General features: G+C 60.7%; 3 protein-coding genes across 4 annotated transcripts; 2 read left to right on the top strand and 1 right to left on the bottom strand.

The window, feature by feature from the left end:
• The first annotated feature begins 482 nt into the window (after positions 1-482).
• Positions 483-5,851, top strand: CDK9 (cyclin dependent kinase 9). The gene is made up of 7 exons (XM_068211410.1): positions 483-641; positions 1,194-1,275; positions 1,698-1,788; positions 3,589-3,755; positions 3,932-4,103; positions 4,186-4,334; positions 5,213-5,851. The coding sequence occupies exons 1-7, from the start codon at positions 550-552 to the stop codon at positions 5,576-5,578; spliced, it is 1,119 nt and encodes a 372-aa protein (XP_068067511.1). The 5' UTR covers positions 483-549; the 3' UTR covers positions 5,579-5,851.
• Positions 5,852-7,497: 1,646 nt separating this feature from the next.
• On the top strand, positions 7,498-12,474 carry FPGS (folylpolyglutamate synthase). 2 transcript variants are annotated; one of them, XM_068211411.1, is made up of 15 exons: positions 7,498-7,636; positions 8,641-8,769; positions 8,875-8,928; positions 9,044-9,108; positions 9,184-9,298; positions 9,391-9,468; positions 9,752-9,813; positions 9,916-10,018; positions 10,107-10,184; positions 10,259-10,406; positions 10,486-10,584; positions 10,765-10,915; positions 11,016-11,091; positions 11,419-11,485; positions 11,582-12,474. In XM_068211411.1, exons 1-15 carry the CDS (start codon positions 7,538-7,540, stop codon positions 12,007-12,009), a joined length of 1,752 nt encoding a protein of 583 aa, XP_068067512.1. In that variant the 5' UTR covers positions 7,498-7,537; the 3' UTR covers positions 12,010-12,474. The 2 variants fall into 2 exon arrangements, with proteins under 2 accessions (XP_068067512.1, XP_068067513.1); XM_068211412.1 differs by lacking the exon at positions 7,498-7,636 and adding an exon at positions 8,396-8,532.
• ENG (endoglin) lies at positions 12,328-23,717 on the bottom strand. The gene is made up of 15 exons (XM_068211414.1): positions 23,570-23,717; positions 19,322-19,479; positions 17,048-17,182; positions 16,298-16,460; positions 15,948-16,104; positions 15,649-15,778; positions 15,234-15,405; positions 15,008-15,150; positions 14,738-14,875; positions 14,394-14,438; positions 14,181-14,291; positions 13,843-14,088; positions 13,570-13,633; positions 13,373-13,474; positions 12,328-12,939 (listed from the first exon to the last, which is right to left on the bottom strand). The coding sequence occupies exons 1-15, from the start codon at positions 23,625-23,627 to the stop codon at positions 12,770-12,772; spliced, it is 1,992 nt and encodes a 663-aa protein (XP_068067515.1). The 5' UTR covers positions 23,628-23,717; the 3' UTR covers positions 12,328-12,769.
• Positions 23,718-25,179: the final 1,462 nt, after the last annotated feature.

Here is a 25,179-nt window from a genome sequence, read left to right on the forward strand (position 1 = left end):
TCTGGGGACACTGACGTGCTCCGTAACAGCGTCGCCATGCAGGACAAGGGTCTGGTGTCCGTGATTCCCATTCCCAGGGAGCTGGTGGTTCCCATCACCAGGATGCTGGCAGTCACCTCTGCCACAGCTCGGTCTTTGGGTGCTGTCCACCTCGGGGACCAGTTTCGAACAGCCTGAGATCGAGCTCTTTGTCCTGCACCTGAACACAGCCACGGCCGGGGGAGGAACTCAGGGTCCCCTCCACCAGACCCTGGAGTCCTCCTGCCTGGCCTCCTCCCTACGTCACAGCCGCAGCTGCAGGAGCAGAAGCTCTGTTTAACTCCTGACGTGCTTAAGCACACACGGGGCACACGGCAACGCGCTGTAGGGCCACCGGCACCGGCGACCGCTCGGTGCTCCGGGGCCACGAGGAGGGACAACATGGCGGCGGCCGCAAGGACTGCAACGCCCACAGGGCCCCGCGCGGCGGCTGGCAGGTCACGTGACGGCATCGCCGCGTCACGTGGCGGAACGGGCGGGACGCGGTGCTGTGGCAACGGCGCGGCCGCCATGGCCAAGCAGTACGACATGGTCGAGTGCCCCTTCTGCGACGAGGTTTCCAAGTACGAGAAGCTCGCCAAGATCGGGCAGGGCACCTTCGGGTGAGTGCTCGCCGGCCCCGGTCCTCCATGGCCCGGCCCGGCCCCGGCCTGCCCCGGCCTCAGGCCTGCAGCCGGGGCCCAGCCCCGCGGCCCATCGGCGCCTGCCTCGGGTGCTCCTTGCTCGCGTGTGCTTTCCCCGGCCGCCCCTCTGGCTTCAGAGAACCAGTCTGGCTCCTGGGCCCTCTTTTCCCCAACCTGAGATCCCGCTCTGTCCCAGCTCTGGCAGAGCAGAGTTAACCTTGAAAACAGTTCGGGTGAGGACCTGAAACTTGCCTCCAAATGTGCAGCTTGGCTCCAAATGTGCAACTTTTTGCTCGAAATGTGCTACCTTACTGGAAATCCTTATAAGGCTGCAAGCGCTCTGGGCTCTCTGTTGGTTCAGTGAGTCCTGAGGGCCTTTGGCCCAGGGGAAATGTGGCTATATTGGCTCAGCACAGAGTTCTCTGTACGGTGCTTTAGTGTGTCTTGCTTGGGCTTGTTCCTTGTGGGGGCACCTGGCTCCTTTCTCGTTGTGCTGTCACGGATTTTTTTTTTTCTGTTTTTTTTTTACAGGGAAGTTTTCAAAGCCAAACATCGCCAGACAGGCAAGAAAGTAGCACTGAAGAAGGTGTTGATGGAAAATGAGAAGGAAGGGGTAAGTGTGGGGCATGGCTGGGTTGGGCCTGCTGTCACCTGGGCTGCAAAGGCACATGGCAGCAGCGAGGGGACTGGGCTGCACAGGATGGCTGCTGGGAAGTGACACTTCCCATGTGTTTCTGCTCTGGGACCCTGAGCACGGGGCTCCACACTGGCTGTGTCTGTGGAAGAACTGGGTGATGTGTGAAGCACATGCTCAGGAGTTGGGGACAGAGTTAAGAGCTTAAACAGCAAAGGCAGCAGCCAGAGAGGCTGTTCTGCAGCTCAGGCTGGGCTGTACCATGTCCTGGTGTGAATGGAAAAGGTGAGGAGGGGAGGGCAGGACCTGTCAAGCTGTATGGTCACACCTTTCCTGTTCTCTTGGGGAGATGGCCTGGTCTCCTGCACCTCCAACCTCCATTCTCTCTTTATCTTTTCCAGTTTCCCATCACAGCCTTGCGAGAAATTAAAATTCTCCAGCTGCTCAAACACGAGAATGTGGTGAACCTCATAGAAATCTGCAGGACCAAAGGTACTTTGCAGGGTCTCCCTTGTGTTAATGGTGGCTTTTCTGAGCCCTGCTGAGCATGCTGGTGTCTTGTGCTGGGAGTGGAGTGGTCTCCCTGAGCACGGGCCTCTGTTCCTGCCTGTGACATGGGGTGACAGGTCACTTGTCTTGGAAAAGAGTTTCTGAATGGGTCAGGACGTTGCTGAAGCTCAGATGGAAAAAGCTGTTGTGGTCCTGCCAGGATATGCCTGTGCCATAGCAGTGAATGCTGCCTGTGCTGGGAAACTCTCATCTGAGAGGCTTTAAATGAACCAGCACTTTGGAGCAGAGGCTCCTCAGCCTGGAGCTGCCCCTCTTGGTTGTCTTGTGATGGTTTCTGGCAGCTCTGAGCTGATGACACAGCTCCAGTGAGGCTCACTCAGCATCTCTGTGGGTGATGTAACTGCTTATGCTGGGAGGGCTGGGACTCCACATGGGCAGTTCTGAGCTGCTCTTCCACCTCCTCACTCCCACCTGATGCCATGTGTCCCCACTGCTTCACAGCCTCAGCACACCTGGCCTGGCTCTGATTACAGTGAAACTGCTCTATAACATTTGCTAGAGTTTATATTTAAATCTCTTACGTGGATTTGTACTGGAAAAATACTTTGGAAAGTGACAGTTGATGTTACAGCCTGCCCTTCCCTAGCCAGGGAAATAAAAACAAGACTGACTAGTATGTGGTATTTTTTAAAAAGTCCAGTCACTGAATGGGCAGAAATGTCTGGCCTAGGGATGGGAAAGTCAAGATACTCTAGTACTCAATTGTGTGTAGATTACTGTCTGAATAGGTATGAGTAAAAACACCAATGACAAGTTAATTTTTAATTCACTCTGTGATTAAAAGAGCTGCCATGATTGGGTGTCTGGCATACCAAAAGTAAATATTTTTGTAGACATGTCATTTGTTCCCTTTTTATGTTTTGTTTGTATTCCAGTTTTTATCCAAATCTACCTTGACCTCAGTTTGCAGTAAAGTAGAAATGTTTCATTTACTGTTGTCAAACATGAGGCTTTTCTCTTTTTATGTTGGAAAGGTGTGTTTGGGGCTGTATCTGTGTGAGGAACTGCAAACCCAGTGTATCAGGCACCCTCCTGGGGAGGAGAGCAGTGTGCTTCTGTGGGGCTAAGCTTTTCCAGTTGGAGATGCTGATCAGCAGGTTTTGCTGATTACAACTGATGAAAATCAGCTTTTCTTTTTAATAACATTTTGCGTGGGTGCTCTAGGAACAAGATTGAAATTGATTGCTTCACTTAAAGTCTGCTATCATTCACTTCAAATTGGAGTTGGAGTTTTATATCACTTTGATCAAGATCAGTCCATCTTTGCAGATCCTGTTTGAGGTTGCAGGAAATCTCACTTTTTAATGTCAGATTAGACAGATTTTCCGTGTTTCTGCATTTTTTCCCCGGGCTGTCTGTGGGTGCCTCCTCTATCTCTGGTTCTTGGCTGGCAGCCACGGCTTGCAGGGAGGAAGCCCCACAGCCGTTATGTGCCCAGAGCAGCACGAAGTGAAGCTTTCAAAGGTTGCCATGCCCTTTCCTTGCCTGTCTGATGACATTTGCTGCACCAATCCTCATCTCCTGTTCTTGTGTTGCTAGTTTTTGCTCAGTTCTTCTTTAAAAAGGACCTTGAGGCCTGCAGGCTGTCTGGTTCCCTGTGTTCCTCTGCCCTGAGATTCTGTGTAGGGGGTGTTGTATGAGCGGCAGGGTGGTGGGAGGTGAGAGAAGCTGTGACCCAGTGAAGGGTCCCTCACTGACAGCCTCTCTGTGCCTCTCCTGCAGCCTCTCCGTACAACCGGTGCAAGGGCAGCATCTACCTTGTGTTTGACTTCTGTGAGCACGACCTGGCTGGCCTTCTCAGCAACGCCCATGTCAAGTTCACACTGTCAGAGATCAAGAAAGTTATGCAGATGCTCCTGAATGGACTTTACTACATCCACAGGAACAAGGTAATGGGAAAGGCTCCTGCTGTGCTCAGAGGGTGGCTTTCCAAGGAGCAGGTGTCTTAGCACAGGCTGGAGGGAAATCCTTGTTTCCATCTCTGCAGCCTGAGCATTGTGCTGGCGCAAGACACCTAAGGAGGGCACTTCATTCACTTAACTCTTCAGTGTCTGTCCTTGTACAGATCTTGCACCGAGACATGAAAGCAGCGAACGTCCTGATCACGCGGGATGGAGTCCTGAAGCTGGCGGACTTTGGGCTGGCTCGAGCTTTCAGCCTGGCTAAGAACAGCCAGCCAAACCGCTACACCAACCGTGTGGTGACCCTGTGGTATCGGCCCCCAGAGCTGCTCCTAGGTAGGAGGAGCCCTAGGTGGGCTCTGCCGGCTTCTCGGCCCTTCTCGGCCCTCTGGGAGACTAACTCGGCATCTCCGTTTAGGGGAGCGCGACTACGGTCCCCCCATTGATCTCTGGGGTGCAGGCTGCATCATGGCAGAGATGTGGACCCGCAGCCCCATCATGCAGGGGAACACAGAGCAGCACCAGCTCACCCTCATCAGCCAGCTCTGTGGATCCATCACGCCGGAGGTGAGGGCGAGAGTGGGGATGAGCTGTGGAGAGCAGGGCTGTGGGCAGAGTCTGGGTCCAGGCACTTGTGCCTCTTCCCTGCCCCGTGTGCTGGCTGCTGTATGCTCCCAGCAGTGGAGTGTGCCTGCTGCTGGCAGGGAGGCTGGAGAATCTTCTAGCCTGTGTTTTGGCATTGTCTCTCAGACGACCCTCAATTTCTGCTTAAAGAAGGGTGGGGGTTTTTATTCTCGGGTGTTTTACACTGGTCACCTTGAAAAGCCTCTTGAATTCTGTCTTGTGATTTGTGGCATCAGCTCAGCTCTGGTGTGAGCACCCGGCCCCTTCTCAGCTCCTCCTTCATAAGCAGCTCGTCCTGCCCTCTTGTGGGGAGCAAGCTGAGGGATCTCAGCCCAGACTGGGATCTGTGGGATGTGCTGGCAGCTGCAGAGTCCTCATCCTGCTGTCACAGTCATTATGTAAATACACTGAAGGTGCTTTCTTTGGCAAGACCTGCTGTGGTCTCTCCCAGATCGAGATAAGTGCTGGTGATTGCAGCAGGCTTTGCTTTCTAAGGATAAAAGGTGCCTCATCCAGGTGATTATTTAGCAATTGGTTTTGTGACTTTATCTTTCTGGATGTGGTAGCTGGCCTGAACCGTGCTCTCTAGTAGTTCTTTCATGGGGGAACCAGAAACCCTTGAGCATCGTTTCTGCACCAGGAAGACTGTCCTGACTTGTCCACATGAGTCCAGGCCTTTAGTGCCACTTTGTTGATAACCTCCAGCTTGGAGGTTATCAAATAGAATTGTTATTTTGGTTTGCCTGAGGGTGTTTGAACCAAAAATGCCTTGTCTTTTCCATAACTACTTCTTGCCAACCCCTTTTCCTTCCCCTTGCCAGGTTTGGCCGAATGTGGACAAGTACGAGCTGTACGAGAAGCTGGATCTCCCCAAGGGGCAGAAGCGGAAGGTGAAGGATCGCCTCAAGGCCTACGTCAAAGACCCCTACGCGCTGGACCTCATCGACAAGCTGCTGGTGCTGGATCCCGCCCAGCGCATCGACAGCGACGACGCCCTGAACCACGACTTCTTCTGGTCGGACCCCATGCCCTCGGACCTCAAGAACATGCTGTCCACCCACAACCAGTCCATGTTTGAGTACCTGGCCCCACCACGCAGGAGGGGTGGGCACATGCCCCAGCAGCCGGCGAACCAGGGCAGGAACCCAGCGGCCACCAACCAGACTGAATTTGACAGAGTGTTTTGACATCCGGCGAGGTCCTGGCTGGGCTTCTCCACGTTGAGTGGAGATGTCCTGTCAAGGTCTTTTTGTCTAGGAAAGGACTTTCTTCAAGGTGAATTGACTGATGGTGTTAACAGAGCTTGGCCATCTCCTCGGCCACTGCAGAGCTGCGTGCCTTGTGGAGGTGATACCTGTGAGCTCGACGTTGTTTCCCTGCAGTTTCCTGTCTCAGAACTTGTTTTTGTCCCCCAAAAGTCTGTATTGGTAATATTAAACTTGCAGATCAATTGTTATGGATCTGGTGATGGAAAAAGTGTCTCCATCTATGCTGGGGCTCTTGGCAAATGGTACCAGGACTGGGAGTAGCTGCCCTGGACCAAACTGGGCCCTGCTTGGAGATGTCTCAGCTCTCTTGGTCTGTCATAGCTCCTGCATGGAGTATCCTCCGAGCACTGAAGCGTTGATGAAGGACGAGGCAGGTGCTTTTGGGTCATCAGATGAGTCTTGGGGAAGGCAGAGCCACCCTAGACAGCATGACTAGCTCTCCCTGGAGACTGGGATCTAGCCTAAAAAGGGCTTATTGGGCAAACCAGAGGTGGCTGGCAGAACTGGATGCTCCATGTAGCCGGGAGACCAGGATGGTCATCTGGCTGCACATGGATGCATCATGGATGCACATGGCATCCATGCTTTCTAAATTGCAAACCATGACTGGGAATCACACTGGATACACTCAACCTGCTGCAGCCAATTACTGTCCCGTGCCTGAGGTGAGACCTGCCCTCCTGCTGTCTGCAGGGATTTCAGGATGGTGTGGCAGGGCTGGTCACACTGTGCTGGGAGCAGGGGGCCACTCATGTGTCCCCTGCTCTCTCCTGAGGCTCTTTGCATGAGAGACTAGAACAAGACCACTGCCTCCTTTGGGTACAGTGACTAGCCTGACCCACTGGGATCACCTGTGCACACCTTATGTCAGAACTTGTCAGGATCAATTCATAGAGAGCAAGTGGACCTCCACAGCTGCACAGTTCCCGTGGCTATCGGCTGTAGCCAGGCATCTTCTCCCTGAGCCCCATGGATGCCAGGATCCCAGGATTCAAGGTGTGCAGCTGGTGATAGCATTTGGCACTTGGTAACTTGTCTGTTAACAATTACTGACAGAAGCCATTGGTAGTGTAAAGTCCCATGAGGAAGTGGTGGTGAGTGGGGCCATTCTCAGGATTAAAAATAGGCTTGATGAAAGACATACACAAGGTAACTCTGTCTTGGTTTGGGGCTCTGAAGCGGTGTCTGTTTGGGCAGGGGGGAGGGGGTTTTCTTTCTTTGGAAAAATAGTCGGTTATGAGCAATAAGGCAGTTGACTTGTGCCACTGTGGATAAACATCGTCCAGTCCCAAACAGCTGGTGTGACCCTGCCGTCCTTGTGCTGCCTACACGGAGACAGCAGTGGGAGCCTGCAGGACAGCACCGGGCCTCGCCGAGGGCAGTTCGGCTTCGGGCAGCCTGAGACCCCCGTCCTGTTCCTGGGGAGCTGGGGGCTCAGCGCAACCAGCGCTGCCGTCCTTTAACACATCAGCACCGCTGCCACGAGCGGAGGAGGCTGCTGCGGGCAGCCCGGGGGCTCCGCTGGCACCGGCCCGGGGCCATGCTGCCGGGCGGGGGCTGCGGGGGTCCGGGGGGCCCCGTGCCCCGGCTTGGGCGGTTGGGGGCCGTAGGGCCATGTCCCTGTGCTGACCTGGAGACGGGGTGTGCCTGCCGCTATGTGCCGAGCGGGGCGGCCGGGACCCCCGTGCCCCTCCCGAGGTGTCCGGACGGGCACGGCCGCCCCGCTGCCCCTCGCAAAGATGGCGCTCGCTCCTTCCTCAAGCGACGTGGCGCGCGCTGCCCGTTTCAAAGATGGCGGCGCGGGGGGGGCGGGGCGGCCCCGCCCCCGTTCCTCGGCGGCGCGCGCGGTTTGCGCGGGGCGGCGCGCGCGCGGCGGGCATGGTGGCGCGGGGGCTGCGCGCGCTGCGCGGGGCGCTGCGGGCCGGGGGGCGCCGCTTCGGCACGCGCCCCGCGCGCGCCCCCGCCATGGACTACCAGGTACCGCGCGCCAGGGGCCGCGCGCCGGGCGGGGCACGGGGGCCGCGACGGCGGCGGGGCTCCGGTTCCGCGCGGGGCACGGCGGCACACCTCCCCTCCCGACACCCCCCCCTCCGCCGCCTCCCGCAGCCCCGGGCCGCGCCGGCTGCCGCGCGCCACGTGCCCCCGCTGTCTGCTCGGGTCACCCCGCTAAACGCCGCGCCCCGTGGCAGCAGCGGGTGAGGCCGGCCTGCAGCGGCAGTCACGGCGTGTCCCGGCCGCACGCGGCTGCGCCAGGTGTCTTGGGGATGATGGCGGTCCCCGGCGCGGAGCGCCCCTCGGGCAGGCGGGAGCGGTGTCGCTCTGCAGAGCTGGAAGCGCTCTCGGTGTCAGTGCCACTGTCTGGTGGGACAGGGTCCAGCTGCCTGCGTGGAGTGTCCCCACGCTGGGGACGTGGGTTGCTGTCCCGGCTGCCAGGTCCCCCCTGCAGCACACGGCGGTGCGGCGCCAGGCTCACGTCCCCTTACAGCGTGGGTTTGGGGGCTCGGTGACAATGGTGACCTCGTGTCTCAGGTGTGCCGTGCAGGTGCGGCGTTGCTGCTTCATCCGCGGCGCTCATTAAGCACCGGCAGGGCGGGTGCGCGCTGGAGCGCTGCCCGCTCCCGCCGGCGGCGACCTTGTCCCGCTGGGCAGCGCTGGGTGCCGGCGCTGGGCTGTCCCGGGCCCCGGCGCTGGGCTGTCCCGGGCCCCGCCGCGGGGCCAAGGGGCACCTGGGGAGGGGCGGGTAACCCTTGCCCATAAGTAGCCTGTCCCCGTGACGGGATCTGGCGCTGCCGGCACGTCCCCGCAGCACCATGGCAGAGATGCTGCCGGTGCGGGTGACCGATGACGCCGCCGAGGGGACTGAGCCCGAAGGGGTGGGTCAGGGTGCAGCGGGCGCTGGGTAGACTGGCCCCTGAGGCTGTGGCGCAGCCACAAGGCTGCTGTGTTGGGCACTATGCCGACTGCCCTGGGCATCTTTCCAGGATGCAGTCCGGATGCTTAACACCCTGCAGACCAATGCCAGCTACCTGGAGCAGGTGAAGCGGGAGCGCGGTGACCCCCAGGCCCAGCTGGAAGCCATGCAGGGCTTTTTGGAGAGGAGCGGACTGAAGGTGAAGGGCTGATCCCCATCCCTGTTCCCCCTGTCCTCTTAGCAGTGCCACCATGCTTGGCAGTGGCTGCCGTGGGGGTCTCACAGGGTGGTTGAACTCTTACAGGTCGAGGACCTGGATCGACTGAACATCATCCACGTCACAGGGACGAAGGGCAAGGTGAGGCGGGTGGGCGGTGCTGTGGGGGATTGGGGGGCTCAGGGGGCACTGCTGGTGTCTGTGGCTCTGTCTGCCCTGATCTGGAACGGGGGGTTTAACACGGCTGTCTCCTCAGGGCTCAGCGTGCGCCTTCACCGAATGCATCCTCCGCAACTACGGGCTGAAGACGGGCTTTTACAGGTGGGTGGGGGTCAGGAGGGTTTTGAAGGGCCAGTGGAGCTGTGCCTAACTCTTCCCCCTGCTCTGTATCCCCAGTTCCCCTCACCTCGTGCAGGTGCGCGAGCGGATCCGCATCAATGGGCAGCCCATCAGCAAGGACCTCTTCAACAAGTACTTCTGGCTGGTCTACAACCGCCTGGAGGAGACCAAGGTGGGGCCAGCAGGGTTTGTGGGGGTGCTCCCTCCCTTGGGTCCCCCGGTCCCGGGCTCACGTGCTCATCCTCACCCTGCTCTGCCTGGCAGGACGCAGCGCACGCCAGCATGCCGGCGTATTTCCGCTTCCTCACCATCATGGCCTTCCACGTTTTCCTGCAGGAGAAGGTCAGTGGTGGTGGCCTTCAGCTTGTGACAGAAATGTCAACTTGTTGGGGACCTCAGGGAGGGGGCACTTGGGTCAGAATTTGTGTGGATCAGGCTGTCATGGCTGTAAACAGGGGATGCTGTGTGAGGTGGATGATCACCCCACAAACAGGAGGTGTGCTCAGGTGTGGGTTTGGAACGGCTGGTGGCAGGGACCTGCCTCCACCCACATCCCTGAATCCATGGGGGCATTTACTGCTGGTGGCTCTGATGTCTGATGGCTCCAGTGTCCCTGTGTCCCCAGGTGGACCTGGCAGTGGTGGAAGTTGGCATTGGCGGCACCTATGACTGCACCAACATCATCAGGTAGGAGCTGTCGTGGCCGAGCCTGTCCCCAGGGCTGCCAGGGCCTGATGTCCCCACGGTGTAGGGGGGATCAGCAGGGACACTGCCATGCTGCATTCCCAGGACGCCGGTGGTGTGTGGGGTCTCCTCCCTGGGCATCGACCACACCAGCATCCTGGGGGACACCATGGAGAAGATCGCCTGGCAGAAGGGGGGCATTTTTAAGGTAGGGAGACCTGGTCTTCTCTCTCCTCTTGTGTTTTTGGGGTGTCCCTGAGCACCCCCATGTCACTAAGCGCCCCCATCCTTCCCAGCCCGGTGTGCCGGCGTTCACCGTGGCGCAGCCGGAGCGGCCGCTGGAGGTGCTGAGGGAGCGAGCCCAGGAGCGGAAGGTGAGCTGCTGGCAGGGGTGTGGATTGGGGGTACCCCATCCCATGGCGGGGGGCTCAGCCTCCTCTCCCCATAGTGTCCCCTCTACCTCTGCCCGGAGCTGGACGACTTCGAGGAGGGCTGCCGGGCGCTGGAGCTGGGGCTGGCAGGTGCCCACCAGCGCTCCAACGCCGCCCTGGCCTTACAGCTGGCGCGGACGTGGCTGCAGCGCCGCGGCTGCCAGGGTAAGGCAGGGGGACGGGGACAGGGGGCCAGACCCCACCAGGGCCCCTGAGGGCTCAGTGGGATGCCTGTCCTGCCTAGGTCTTGGGAAGCTGAAGGAGGTACCACCAAGCACTGAGCTGCTGGGGAGGCCGGTGCCACTGGCGCCTGCCTTCCGACTGACCGATGCCATGACCCAAGGTGCGGTATGGCCATGCCGGGACCCCCCCTCACTGTGTTGCAGGGTGTGGCGGGGCCATGCTGGACCCCAGCCAGTGGCACGTGTGCTGAAAGGCACAGTCTGCCCCACACTGCATTCCCACGGGAGTACCGGTGCTGGGGAGGGTATGGGGGTCCCAGGCATGCCCTGTGTTCCTCCAGGCCTGCGGGACACAGAGTGGCTGGGCAGGACTCAGGTGCTCTCCCACGGCCCTGTGACGTGGTACCTGGATGGAGCTCACACCACCAGCAGCATCCAGGCCTGTGTGCGCTGGTTCCGCCAGACCGCCCTCAACCAGGACAAGCCCCATGAGTAAGGAGAGGATGCAAAGGGGGGGCACACATTCTGGGGGTGTGCTGGTGGTGCTGGAGGTCCCCTGGGGGCATGGGCCACTTGCCCTTTCTCCCTGCAGTGGTTCTGAGGTGCGTGTGCTGCTCTTCAATGCCACAGGCGACCGGGACACGGCGGCGCTGCTCAAGCTGCTAGTGGTGAGGTTTAGGGGGCACAGGGGAGTCCCTGTGCCCGGGTGCCTGGGTTCTCTGCCCTGTGGGACCTGCTTTGCTGTGGGTGGAGGGAGCCACGAGGTGGAGCTGGCACCCTGTCTGTCTGTCTGTCCACCCATCCTGCTGTCCCGGGGGTGTATCCCACCTCAACTGCCCCCTGCAGGGGTCTCACAGTCCTGGGTGTGGGGAAGGGACTTGGATCATCCCCAGCCCCATGCCCTGTAACCCCGTTGGTGGGGGACTGGCCCCAGTGGAAATCCCATGGGTGGGTCCTGAGGGTTCCCACAGTGCTGATTCCTCCTGTCTCCGCAGCCCTGTCACTTTGACTATGCTGTCTTCTGCCCCAACTTCACCGAGGTGTCGGTGGCCAACAACGCAGGTGAGTGCTAGTGAGACAGGGTCTCCCCCAGCTTCCCTTCCTGATCCCTCCCCAGCTCCCCCTGCAATCCCTGACTGCTGTCTCCATCCCTCCCAGACCAGCAAAACTTCAACGTGACGCTGGAGAATGCCCTGACCCGCTGCCTGGAGAACCAGCGGACATGGACGAGGCTCCTGGAGGAGAAAGCGGGGCAGGACCCCTGGCTCCCATCTCCCCTGCGGGTGGGGGGGCTGCTGCAGCCGACCCCCACCCGAGGCTCCCTGCTCCTGGTGCCCCCAGCCCCACGACCCCTCAATTCCCCAGCCCTCGTGTTCCCGTGCCTGGCCCAGGCACTGCGGTGGGTAGCGCAGGGCCGGGACCCCCAGCTGGCCGCCCCCGCGGCCTCGGGGGCTCACCCCCACCCCGCAGCCAGCAGTGGGGCCGTGCTGCTGCGGGAGGCGGCCGCTGTCCGTGTCCTGGTCACCGGCAGCCTGCACTTGGTGGGGGGAGCGCTGCGGCTGCTCGACCCTGCACTGTCCCAGTAACGGGGGCACAGGGCTTCGCACCTCTGTTTACATGAAACACCAGTTTTGCCCCCAGTGATGCTCAGAGGCATCTGGAGGGGGATGTGGGGCCCCCCCACCCCATCCTGGCTTGGCTGTTTTCACCCCAGTGCCTTCTGCCTGTGCCCTTCCCGGGACACTGTCCATGGGGGGATGCTCCTGGTCTCCATCCCCTCCCTAGTGAGACTGACTGGGGGGTCCCCCAGGGTTTGGGGGGCTGCCCCAGGCTGTGATGAGGTCCAGTACCTGGTAGGTGGGAGCCTCAAGCTGTGGCAAGGCTCAGCATCAGAGTGCAATTAATTTAACATAGGGAAGGTTTTTATTATTATTGATAAGAGTTTGTAACTTGGACGGGGAGCTGCGGAGAGTGGTGGGTTCTGCCCATCGTCCTGTGGGAGGGCAGCAGCCTTGCACCATCCTCCACAAATAAACCTCTTGCTGCTCCCACTGGTGCCTGCCGCCTTCTTGGGGAGATGCAGGAGGGGCACAGGGGTCACCCCGAGTGCTGGGGCATGTCCAGGGGGCACCCACTTTTTCTTCCCCCCCCATTTGATGGGGAGCCTTGTGGGAGGTTTTGGCAATAGCTGCTCTTTCTGCCTCCCCACTGCAGCGGGGGAGCCCAGGGGGGCTGCAAGGTGCCCCCCCCGCGGTGTGGGCTGCCCTCAGGGGGCCAAAGCATTCACTGAATGAGTAATGGAGGCCCCCTCTGGGCTCGGCCTGAGATTTGGGGCAAAAAATCAGCTTAATGGCACTGGGGTGGGTCCCCAAGTCCGTTGGCCAGGGGCTGCACGGGCTCGGGGGGGCCCGGGGGCGTCAGGCCATGCTGCTGGTGGAGCAGGGGGTGCTCTGGGTGCTGCCGATGCTGTGGTTGGTGCTGCTGCTCTCCGAGGCTGGCGCCGTGCTGGAAACCGGCTGCAGTTTGGAGATGGGACCTGGCTCACACCGCCCGCCACGGGGGAACACCAAGGGGAAACCAGACTCAGGGCGAACAGTGGTGGCCTTGGCTCGCTCCCCGGGGACCCTCCAGCTCTCATGGATCACTCCCCAGTTGACCCCTGAGCCCCTGGGATGGAGATGAGCATGGGACACCAGGAGCAGGGGAGAGGGCAGATGGCAGAGGGGCCCCCAGGCAAGCAGGAGGGAGCCTGAGGAGCTGTAGACTCCTGGAGCAGGGTTATTCCCCTATAGCACTGCCAGCACTGCACAGATGAGGGCAATGGAGCAGCCTGGTCCCTGGCTCACCTGGGGACTTTGGCCAGGAGGGAAAAATGGGCAACCCAGTAAGGGATGTGCATGTGGCCCCCCCATCCCACCACGGGGGTCCCCAGGGGTGGTGGGTACTCACGGGTGTGCGAGTAGATGTACCAGAGCACGGCAGTGAGGAGTGCCCCGATGAGGAAGGCACCGAAGGTGATTCCCAGGACGGCAGCCAGCCCCAGCCCACGGTCTGTGGGAGGACGAGGCTGTCAGTACTGCCACACTGGGAGAGTCCCTTTCCCACTCCCATTCCCATCCTGACCACCTCCCTTGCCCTGAACTCACAGTTGAGTGGCCGCCAGGCATCCTTCACTGTCAACTCCAGGACCTTCTCAAAGATGGTGTCATTCTGTGGAGGTGGAGGTTGGGGTGAGAGGGGGAAGATGTGCAACCCTGCAGGATGGCAGAGGTGGGGGCCCCCAGGCTCTTTGTGGACCAGGGAATGCTGCTCCTGGATGGGCTCCATCACCCAACGGTGTGGGACAAACCCATCAGGCTGCTACTGGTGATGGGGACCAGCACGGTGGCATCACAGAGTGGGGAGGGGGTTACACTGACCTGCAAGCCGGCCTTGCACTTGAGGATGGCAGAGAAGGGGATGTGTCCACCCTCAGGAACGGTGTAGGTGAAGCGGAAGCGCCAGACCTTCCTCCCGTGGCTGCTGGGGGGGCCCTCCAGCACGGCCACCCCCGCCCCACGCGCCTCCCCGCCCTGCACCAGCAGCACTGGCTCCCGCCCTGAGGCCAGCAGCCAGCACTCCTTCAGCTGCAGGTCGGCTGGGTGATCCATCCACCGCATGGACGCCTGCACGGGGGGCGATCGGGGCACACCATCAGGGTCGCTGGCCCAGGGATGGCTGGACTGCCCCAGCCTGGGCACCGGGACAGTGGCGGTACCTGCACAAAGGCCTCCTTGTTGATCTCCAGCTCCGTCTGCGGTGCCTCGAAGGCAGCGGTGGGGAAAAGGCGCAGGAAGAGCTCCCGCGGGATCTCGCACTTGAAGGCCACCTGCAAGAGGGGGGCAGCTCTAAGGGGGCACCCAGCACCCAGCTGACAGTGCCATTTGCACCTTCTCCCACCCCTGGACATGCTGGGAAATCCGGCTCTTACCCGCACGCTCCGGAGCACTGCATCCTTGGCCAGGCTGAGGATGAGCTGTGAGAAGGCAGAAGGCTGGGTCAGTCAAGTGGTCCCCACTGCTGGAGTCTATTGCTGGCATGGCATGGCACGGCATGGCATGGCATGGCATGGCACGGCACGGCATGGCATGGCATGGCATGGCATGGTCCCACCCACACACTCCCCCTCCCTCTCAGCCCTGGGCTGCAGTATGGTGTTTCCAGCCATGCAAAAACAAGGAAGTCCTGGTGGAGAAGCCCCACTGGCAATCACTGAAACTCTCATGAGCCATCAGTGGGGCTGGAGGCAACACCGCCAGCCAGCCCCCCTCTCACCTCATTGTTGGCATAGCCCCTGCCCTCCAGTGAGGTGCCACAATGGCTGAGGGGGCTTTTCAACATGAAGTGGGTGGCATTTTTCTCTGCCTGGCAGCTGATGTCCCTCAGGGTGATGTTCACCACGTCCTTGATGGGCTAGGAGGAAAGCACACTGTAGTCACCCACCGACTGCGGACAGCCTCGTGCCACCCACCCCGAGCACCCAGGGGAACATGCAACTTCTGAGTGATTTTGGTGGACATTAGCACCCCTCTCCACCCTCCTCACCTCCAGGTAGGACCTGATGATGACAATCTCCATGGTTTCATCTGTGCACTTCCAGGGCTGGAGTGTGAACAGCACCTGGTGGGGCAAGTCTGGGGGCTGCGTGATGACAACGGGGGTGGTCGTCACAGGCGTCTTGACCATCTCTGCAGGACAGGGAGATGGGGGGGCTGAGTGGCAGTGGTGGAACCCCCAATCCCACCCAGCCCTGGGGTGCTGGGGGCCTCACCGTGCTCATGAATCTCCAGGCTGATGTGGGTGCTGGCAGGGATGGCAGAGTAGGAGGCAATGACACTGTAGTTCTTCTCAAAGGCTTTAGCGATGAGGCCCTGCTCCGTGTCAGGCAGGAGCGTCCCAGGGAACAGCATCGAGAAAAGGGGCATCTTGTAACTCCCAGAGAACTGCAGTGAGGAGGAAAGGGGAGAAGAAGCATAGAGGGGCTGAGTGGAGACAGGGACAGCTGGGGGGGCACAAGGCAGGGTTCATCCCAGTAATAAGGGCTTGCAGCAAGGGGGATGCCACTTGCCCATGTCTAATATCTCCAGGTGCCCTCCTGCCACCTTCCCCATGACACCAGCATCTCCTGGACACCTGGCAGACCCCTTAGTGGGGGTGGTGAGGAAGACGTGTTCCTCTCAGCATACCAGTAACTGGATGTTGCACTTTGAGGAGAGGGACCAGGTGAAGTTGGCCTTGCTCTTCAGGATCAGGATCTGGTTGCCAGCAAAATTCTGAGGACAGCTCACAGACAGGTTCACCTCTGTGATGGAGGAGCTGCAAAACCACAAAACCCCTATTCTTAGCATTCCATACCAACACGTCCCACATCCAACTCGGGATGTGGGGCTCTGCCTTTGAGACAGCCCAACACCTTCCCAAGCATCTCCAAGAATATCCCACTGCCTGTCCCACCCCTGGGGTCCCACTGCTGGCACTGTGGTACCTGGGTTCCGACTGAAAATGGATGATGTGAGCGGCCCTGGTGCTCTGGGCGTCACTGCGTGAGCAGCCCTTCACCCCGTGGAAGAAGACCTCAGTCTCAAGGTGCAGAATGGCATTGAAGTGCTCCTGGGGAAGGCAGTCTGGAGGGCTGCTGGCATCTGTGTAGGTGGCAGGGTGATCAAAGTCAAACTGGGCTCAGTGGGTGGGGAGATGCTCAGGGCCAGGGGCATCAGTCCCCACGGCATCTCCCTGGGGAAGGTACTTTGTCCCAGGAGGTTGTCACCCTTCTGGAACGGGAAGACCATTCCTGCCCACTCCAGCCCCCCAGTGCTAGCCCCCAGCCCCACGCACCTTCTCCTAGGTGGAGCTGGACCCTGCGGGGGTCCTGCAGCTCGCTGTAGGATGTGATGCCCCCATAGGTAGCCAGAGCCCAAGCCAGCAGCTGTCCCTCACTGGAGACCATGGGTGGCTCAGGGTTTGGTTCTCTGATGGACTCTGGGCTGAGGTGGGCGTCCTGTGGGCCAAGTGAGAGCCTAAGCTGGGGTGAGGAGCAAGGTGCATCCCTCCCTTACACAGGCTGGCATGGGGAAAGAAAGGAAAACCTTTCCCCTCAGTGTGAAGGATACAAATGTGAACCTAGAACAGGTGAGTGTTCCTGGAGCCTGGGCTGGGGGTCACCCCGGATAAGTAGGGGTTTTTGGGGCCATGAGCTGGGAGCAGCGAGAGTGGCCGGTGGCACATGGAGGGCTCAGCCCACTTTATTATTAGCCACAAACAAAGCAGGAGGTTTATTTTGCTAACAAAGCGCCCGACCCCGGCTCAGCTCGCTGGAGCCAAACCCCATCTCTGACCTTCCTCCCGCCGGCCGGAGGAAATGGGAGCTTTTTCCAGCCCTGTGCGTCATCCCCTGCCTGGCCAGCTCAGTGCTCAGCGCCGCCAGCAATGGTCAGGAGCGTCCCCTCCTCCCTGGGGCACCACAAGCATCATGTCTGGTGATCGGAGGGACCAGTCTCCACCAGTGACTCCCTTAAACATCCCCATGGATGGCCCGAGCCCTGCTGCCCCCCGGGATTGCTCCCGCTGTGGGGGTGCGGCACTCACGGTGCGGATGATCAGGTTTGAGCACGGGGAGGTGATGGTGGCAGAGCAGCGGGTGCAGAGGAGGATGAGCACTGCTGGCCGGCTGCAGGCATCAGCTCGTGGGGTGACTGTCACCATCAGAGGGACAGGAGAGACCTGGGGTGGAAGAGGAGAGTGTCATCACTGTGGCCAGCAAGTCCCAGCTGCTGTCACCTTCCTGGCTGCCCCCTAGAGCCAGAGGGAGCAGGGAGAGCGCTGAGCCTGGCCCTGAGGATGAGCCATGCAAGAGGCAGCCATGGCTGGGTTTAGGGGCAGGGATGCCACATGAGTGTGTACCTACACTGGTGGGACAAACACTCCCTGGCTCCCCTAAGCTAGTGACCAGCGGGATGCCCTCCTGGAAGATGGTGTTATCTCCACACTGGTGTCCAGGACACCCCACATAGTGGGTGTAGACACCCCCTTCTTAGGGACCAGGGCATCCTTGTGTTAGAGACTAAGTAATCTCTGCACTGGGTATGAGAGTGTCACCCCACTGTGGACTGAGGTATCCCCACACTGAGCACTGGAGCATCCCTACACTGGCCTGGGACATCCTCACTCCGGGCACCAGAGCATCCTCACTGTAGGTACTGGGGTATCTCCCACTGAACACTGGAGAATCCCCACCCTGGGCACTGGGACATCCCCCTGGCAGGTTCCCCAGCCCCATCCCAGCACTGTGCAGCCGCTCCAGGCTCAGGTGCGTCCGTACTGGTGTGCAGGAATGCCTGGGCACAGTGGTGGCACACACCATTCCTCGTGGCTAGCACTGCCCGGTTGCCTCTAGCCGGAAATCCGGATGGGGAAGTCAAAACTCCAGGCGCTAAGTTTGGCAACTGCTGTCTGAATAATGGCTCGCAGAGTTCAGAGCAGAGGGAGAGGGAGAGGGCAGGGGAAACCGCCGGGGACTGGGCGGGTGGAGGCTGCTGCCAGTGCCGTGCACAGGGCTGGCGGGATGAATCCGTGGGCACGCCAGGCTGGCCATGGCCCCGTGGCAAGCGTGGGTGGCCAGGGACCCCGGGTGGCCCCGAGCGTCGGGGAGGAGCTGGCGGCTGTTTTTCCTGCCGCGTGTTTTGTGGCGCTCCATTGTTTGGCTGCGCGAGTGGCGGGAGCCTCGGCGCTCCCCGCCGCCGCCTTTCGGGTTATTTTTTTCTTTTTCTTCTCCTTTTTTTTTTTTTTTTTTTTTCATCGTGGGGATCTGCTTATAGAAAGCAGCTTCCAGTAATTCTTCTATAAGTGGAGCCGTGTCCCTGCCCAGCTTCCCCCGCGCGCCGTGGGGCTCAGTGCCGCAGCCGTGACATCAGTGTGTGTCCCCTGTTGCCGCTGGTGACAACCCCGGGGCACCCCCGGCCCTGGCACTCATCCAGGATGCCAAGGCCAGGTGACACCAGGCAAGGCCAGAGGGGTTCTTGCAAAACGGACCTTCCCCAGCGCCTCGTGGTCTGGCTCCCCCTCTGCTCCAAAAGCAGAACTGGGAGAGCTGGGAGGTGGCAGCGAGGGGGGAGTGTGGCGCCGGGTGGCCCAGGGCTGGGCCAAAATCGGGTGCTGGGCCCCAGCCAGCGCGAGGGAAGCCGGGCTGTCCTGCAGAGCTGCCATGCAAACCTGTGCGCTGGTCCAAACCCACCCAACAGTGCCAGCCAGTGCCAGTGCCAGCCCTGACACCATCCTTGCCCCAGAGCACCCACAATGTGGTTATCAACCCTTGGCACGGCCATGCCAACTTTGGCAGACAGGTTTCCACTTGCTTGGACACCTTAAAAGGATGTGATTCCTTCATCTCTCCACTCTCCTCCATCCCTCCCTTCATCCCTCCTTCCATCCCTTCCTCCCTTCCACTTTCCATCTCTCCCTCTGTCCTCAGTGTGGTCACCACTGGGTACCTGTGGCTCTGCCCAGCTCCTGAGCCAGAACCAGAACCAGGCCACCTTCCCAGGGAAATGGAGTGTCCTGAGGTGTCCAGCACACGAATATCTGCCTTGGCAGCATGGGCTATTAAAGAATTTGCCTCTAAAATCTTTACATTCCCATCAGGGGCAGAGAAGCCCAAGGCTGTGCTTGGAGGAGAAGCTTGGACAATGTGCTATGGAGGAGGTTAATCCAGGTCCTTTCACTGCTCCTTAATTAGAGGAAGGTTTTCACAGCTGGGACACCCTGCCTGCTGAGGGCAGTGACAGGATGACAGTGCTGTGGTGACAGCGTGAAGTGACAGTGTAAGAAGTTCTGCGGGGATGCACTGGGACCCCTCTTGCTCACCTCGGACCACTTGACGCTGACGATATGGACTTCATGGCTAGTGTCCATGGAGCTGTTGCTGACACAGCCCCGTGGCACCGTGCTGGTGGCATAGGAGAGGGTGATGGGTGGCGCTGATGTCACCGGCTGCAGGTCACAGCCCTCGGCTCTCGCGGGGTCTGGGCGGAAAACAAGAGACTGTCAGTCCCCGCCGCACGGATGTGGGGTGACACAACACGAGGGAACACGATGCAGGAGGGGGCTGAATGTCTCCGCCAGCGCCGGCACTGCCCCCTCAGCCTCAGCCCCCAGCCCGGCGTCAGCACGGCCCCGCCGCCGGCACAGCACCCCCGGGACCATCTGCTACGTGTTCGCTCGGGGCCCGTCTGCCACCGCCAGCCCCCTCCGCAATCCCGTTAATGACCCTTGGATCCGGGCTGGAAAAATCCACTGTCCCTTCTCGGCAACTGCTGCGTGCCAAAACTCGCACCCAGCAGCCCCGAAGGCTGGGGCGGTGGCGGAAGCCCCCCCGCATTCCCCGGCCGCAGGAAAGTGGGAAGCGCAGGTATGGAAATGGCTGTAAAGCTCATCCTCCGCGGGCGCCGAGGCGTCAGCTTTGCCCCATCCCAAAGCCCCCGGCGGCGTGCGGCGAGCGGGGCCGGCCGGCGGCTGCCAAGGGAAATCCTGAGCGCAAACAGCCATTTGAAGGCTTGATCCTGTAAATCCCCACGTGCCTCGACAGTTTCCTCTGCCTCAGGCAGCCCTGCTGTGGCCGGGTTGTCCTTAACTTGGCCCCGAGGAACCGTCTGCATCCATGGGTGCTCCGTTCCAGGGGGGCTGGGAAGGACAGACCCCCGTGGTCACAGCTGGGCTTCCATGGGCTTTCTATGGGGAGACAGTGCCTGGGATGCTGTGTTTCCTTTGGAGATGGCCACTGAGTTCTACCCCTTCCCACTCTAACTTTTCCCATCTCTGGTGGCTCCAGCCCATGCACCGGGAGGTGGCTGGACCACACTCCCGGTCCACCCAGCCACCCCCACCAGGACTGGGGCTAGAGGGTGTGATGCTCCAGGTCATTGAGTTTTTGGGACGCAGCACCCGGCAAAGGGCCATTCCTTCCAAGTCGTGCCTATCATGGTGTCCCTGACCTGCGTCTCACCATTGGGGTGGCCCGGCTGTGGCGGCGGGTCACGGCACAGACCCCCGGGGACGCTGCCGTGGGCCCACTTTATTGTCCGGTGCTTCCTCCCCCCCAGCGTGGCGGCCGCACGGCCGGCAGCATCGGGAGGAAGATAAACAGCCTCTTATCTGGGCGCCACAGGCTGTGTCCCTCTTCCCTTCCACTCCTGCCCTGACGGCACCGGGCACGGCCGCGCGGCCCTGGCACTGCTGGGCAGAGGACGGGCAGCTCGTCGCTCCTCGGGCAGCATCCCCCTGGCAGGTCAGGCAGGGCTGGGGGCCGCGGCTGGGATCGCCCCTGGCGGGGCAGGGATGCCAGCGGAGGGGATGAGGGGCAGTGGTGCCAGTCGGGCACTGTCTGTCCCTGGGGAAGGCAGCGGGCTCCAGCATTATGTCAGGATCAGATAAGGGGGCTCAGCTGGGCCGCCGGGGCGATCAGATAAGGGCGCTGTTATTTTTGTACTCCAGGAAAGGGAAAAAAAATAAAAGGAAGAAAGAAAGAAAATCCACTTTATGTTTTTCCAACCTGCATTCTCCCTTGCTTTGGTGCTGCTGGGATCAGGGAGCAGGGATGGTCCCACTGTGGCTCCCCATGTGGGTCAGGGGCTGGGGGGGAAATTCCTGGGGTTTTGGGAGCAGAGAGCAAAGCTGGGGTGTGGGGTGCAGGGCAAGGGTGGCTCTGGTGGTGCAGGATGCCCATGGGATGGGCAGCACCACTTTGGCATCCTTGCATCTGGCAGTGTTGCCTCAGCACTTGTGTAATGAGCTGATCCAGGACAGGAATGGGGATGGGTCCTGCACTGAGAGGGAATTGTCATCCTCTGAGCCACCGCTGGCTATTGGACCACGCTGAGGTGGCACTGGGGTGCGGATGATGGTGTGGATGGGTCCAGGCTTCAGGCTTGACATAAGCCACATCATTCCTGCCACTCTCTAAGTCAGACAGGTGCCACGAAGCCTCTCCTCACAGATGGGAGGGGCGACCCAGCACCATGCTCACCCCATGGGGAGCAGTGCTGGCCCCTGTCGAGGGGGCACAAAGTCCCCCACCGCTGGAAGCTGGCTGTGTCTGTGAGACACCCTGACACTGCACCCACCAAGAGCACCCCAGTCCCACATCACTGCACCCATCATGGACATCCCAGTCCCATAGCACTGTGCCCACTGCGGGCATCCCAGCTCCACGGCACTGCACCCACTGTGGGCTCCCAGCCCCAGAGGTTCCTGTGAGGAAGAAGCAGCAACCGGACAGGAGGTGGTGAGTAGCACAGGTAGGAAGGATGGGGACCATGTGTCACAGCTACGTGGGGCATGGACCATATAGCACAGACACTCAGGATGGGGACCACATGGCACAGCTACATAGGACAGCGACAATATGGCACAATCATGCAGGATGGGGTCCATATAGCACAGCTGCATACCTTTGGGGTGGTATGGCCAGAGGAGATGGTCTGTTTGTATGGCACAGTGACACAGGACAGGGACCATACAGACACCTACAATAGGGACCGTACAGCTCCATTACAGAGCACAGGGACTCTGTGCCACAGCTACACTGGATGGGGATCATACAGCACAGATAAATAGGACAGGGACCATATAAACAGACATTCAGGGTGGAGACCATATGGCACAGCTATGTAGGACTCAGCCCATATAGCACAGCCCTGTTAGGGCATGTATGGCACGGCCATATAGGGTGGAGACTGTTGGGGACAAACACAAAGGTCATGGACACATGGCACCGCTACATAGGACACAGGTGACATTGCACAGCTGTGTAGGATGAGGGCCAGATGGCACAGCTGTGTGGTATAGGGACTATACATCATACACAGGGAGGACAAGGCCTCTGTGGCACAACACGGGGTGTGGAGCATATGGCACGGTTATAGGATGGGGACGGTACAAGAAAGCTACAGAGGACACAGACCTTACTGCACATCTACATAGGATAGGGACACCACGGCACTGCCCTAGGGCAGGGACTGTGGCACAGCTATGGGATGGGCACCGAGCCTCACACTTACACACAACACGGGACTTACTGTACAGCTACAAGGATGGAAACTCTATGGCACAACTACAGGGGACACAGCCCCCATGGCACAGCCTCACTGGACAGGGACTGTCTGGCACAGCCATCAGACAGGGCTGTGATATAAGAGTGGGCATCAAGCCTGGCAGTGGGGCCACCCCAGCACCACCCATGAGCACTGGCCCCCGAGATGACCAGGAGGGACCAACCCAGCCGGGACACTCAGTGCCGCTGGCCCCAGCCTCTCTGGGCGGCTGCTGCCACCCCAGGTCCCTTGTTCCCTTCCCCCTTTCAGCAGGTTATGTCCCCGTGTCCCCCAGCTCCCTGCCCCCCAGCTCCATCAGCACTGGCGTCCCTCCCTGAAATTCCCCATGTGGCTTTGTAGGGATCTCGGGGTGGCTCTGACTGCTCCAGAGGCGTCTAAGCCCCTAACTCCCATTTGAGGCTTTAAGGGTTTTTTCCCATCTCTCACCCACCCCCAGCTCCATCCCCACATTCCATGTGAGGCTTTAAGGGGTTTTTCCCATTTCTTGCCCGCAGCTCCAGTCTCACACTCCAAGTGAGGCTTTAAGGGCTTTCTCCCATTTCTCATCCCCATCTCCTGGTCAACCCCATCTCCTGGTCAACCCCTCCTGGTCACCTCCTTCCGAGGTGATGGGGACCAAACCCACCCCAGCCCCCCTGTGCCACCGTTTAGGCTAGGACTCAGCCACGGCGTCTTCAACACCTCCCACGCCCCGGTGACGCAGCCGGGATTTTGGGGGTCCTAGGGAGCGGCAGGGCTGTGCTGTGTGTGTTCCGGGAATCGGGGTTGGTTTGTCCCTTCCCACATGGACGCTGCTCCCCAAAACCTCCTCTCCCGGGGGGTTCCCGGGGGTGACAATCTCTGCCCGTGCGGGAACAGCCGGGACCCCTTTGGCCACCGATCCGGAGTCACCGGCGAGTCCCGCCGCAGCGGCTGTCCCGTCCCGGGGGTCCCGCCCCGCTGTCCCATCCCGCGGGTCTCATCCCCGGGGTCCGGTTCCCTGGTGCCCCCCGTCCCCACTCACCCGGGCGGCCGAGCAGCGCCAGGAGCAGCGGCAGGAGCGGGACGGAGCGGGGGCCCATGTCCGCCTGCGGCCGCTCCCCGGGAGCCAGCGCCGAGTGCGGGCGGCGGCAGCGGCAGGAAACCGACTCCCTTCGGAGGAGGGTCCGCGGCGGAGGAAATGCCGCTGGCGGCGCTGGGGCCGGGCCGGCGGGGCCGGGGGGGCGGAGAGGATGGACCCCCCCTCCCCCGGAGGCGCCGTGCCTCAGTTTCCCTACAGCGCCGTGCGGGGCTGCACCTCCGGAGGGGCGCACTGGAAGCGTCCCGGGCAGGGGGAGGGCACTGGTACCCGGGGTAGGTGGCCCCAGGGCCTCCCAGGGCTGGCACTAGTGAGTGGAGGGGTTGGACACAGGGGTTCTGGTGGGATCCACCCACCCAAATTATTCCCGAGCTGCCGCCAGTGATGGGGATGGGGAGCTGCCCCAGGCGATGGGGAAGGGGCTGCCCCCGACATTCAGCCCCCACTGCTCCCAGCCAGCACCCTAGCAGGGTCAGATGTCTCAGGCTGGTGGCCGCCCCATGGCCCTGGCCACCCAATCTGGTGGGCAGGTGGAAGCCCCCGAGCACTGCTGCCTGCCTTGCCTGTACCCTTGGCCAGGCCACAGATGGGGCTGCCCGGACACCCCTACCTGGCAGGTGGGCTTGGGGTCAGGAGATCCCTTGGGACAAGGCGGGCTGGGTGAGGGCAAGGGCGTCACAGCTGAGCACTGCCGAAGGGGCACCAGGGACCCCCTTCTACACTCCTGCCCCATTCCTCCCCACACCTCTGCTGGCCGAGGAGAGAGCCCTCACACAGCTATCAGTGGCGCTGGGACCCTCACACCGGCAGTGGGCGCAGGTCCCCGGGGCTGGTTTTCATCTCGACTCATGGTTCACGGGCATGGGGACAGAATGGAAACGTGCCAGGGAAGTCAGCGACGCCTGTCCCCAGCAGCCAGGATGTCCCCAGAGATGTCTGTGACCCGGGGTGAGCAGCAACCATCTCCCATGACAGAGCACTGCCATCTCCTGGGGACCGCGGGGACGGGTGCTCACCCGGGCATGGGGACGGGGATGGGGACTGGGACCCGGCACGGGATCCTCTGAGTCCCTCGTACCCTTCTCCCCGCGGTGACACCACAGGACAACGACCAAGAGACCTTCAGTGATGGACATTGAGATGGTGGCAGCCACAGGGTGACAGAAGGAGGGTGGCCGTGGCTGTGGGGTGGCCACATGTGCAGCCCCCTGCACCCCATTCAGCTCAGCATCTTCCCCCTCACAGCATGTGGGATGGCCTTGAGATTTCAAACCAGAGGAAGAGCATCTAAACCTCAACACCAAGCACTCAGGGCCATACTGGGGAGCAGGGCAGGGTCCCTGTCCCGCTCCCTGCCCAGGTAACTACCTAGAGAAACTGAGGCACACTCACAGCACACCCACAGAGGGCTGGAGGCACAAGAGAGATGTGTCTCCCCACTCCCCAGTTTTAGGCTGTGGTGTCCTAAACCACACGACCCCTCTGCCCCCTTTCTCCAGCAGCACGAGGCAAGCACTCGCCGGCCCCAGCCCTGGATCGTTGTCCTGGCAGTGTCC

Source organism: Anomalospiza imberbis, chromosome 21 (genome assembly GCF_031753505.1).
Source record: "Anomalospiza imberbis isolate Cuckoo-Finch-1a 21T00152 chromosome 21, ASM3175350v1, whole genome shotgun sequence".
In the NCBI taxonomy this organism is placed as follows: Eukaryota; Metazoa; Chordata; class Aves; order Passeriformes; family Viduidae; genus Anomalospiza; species Anomalospiza imberbis.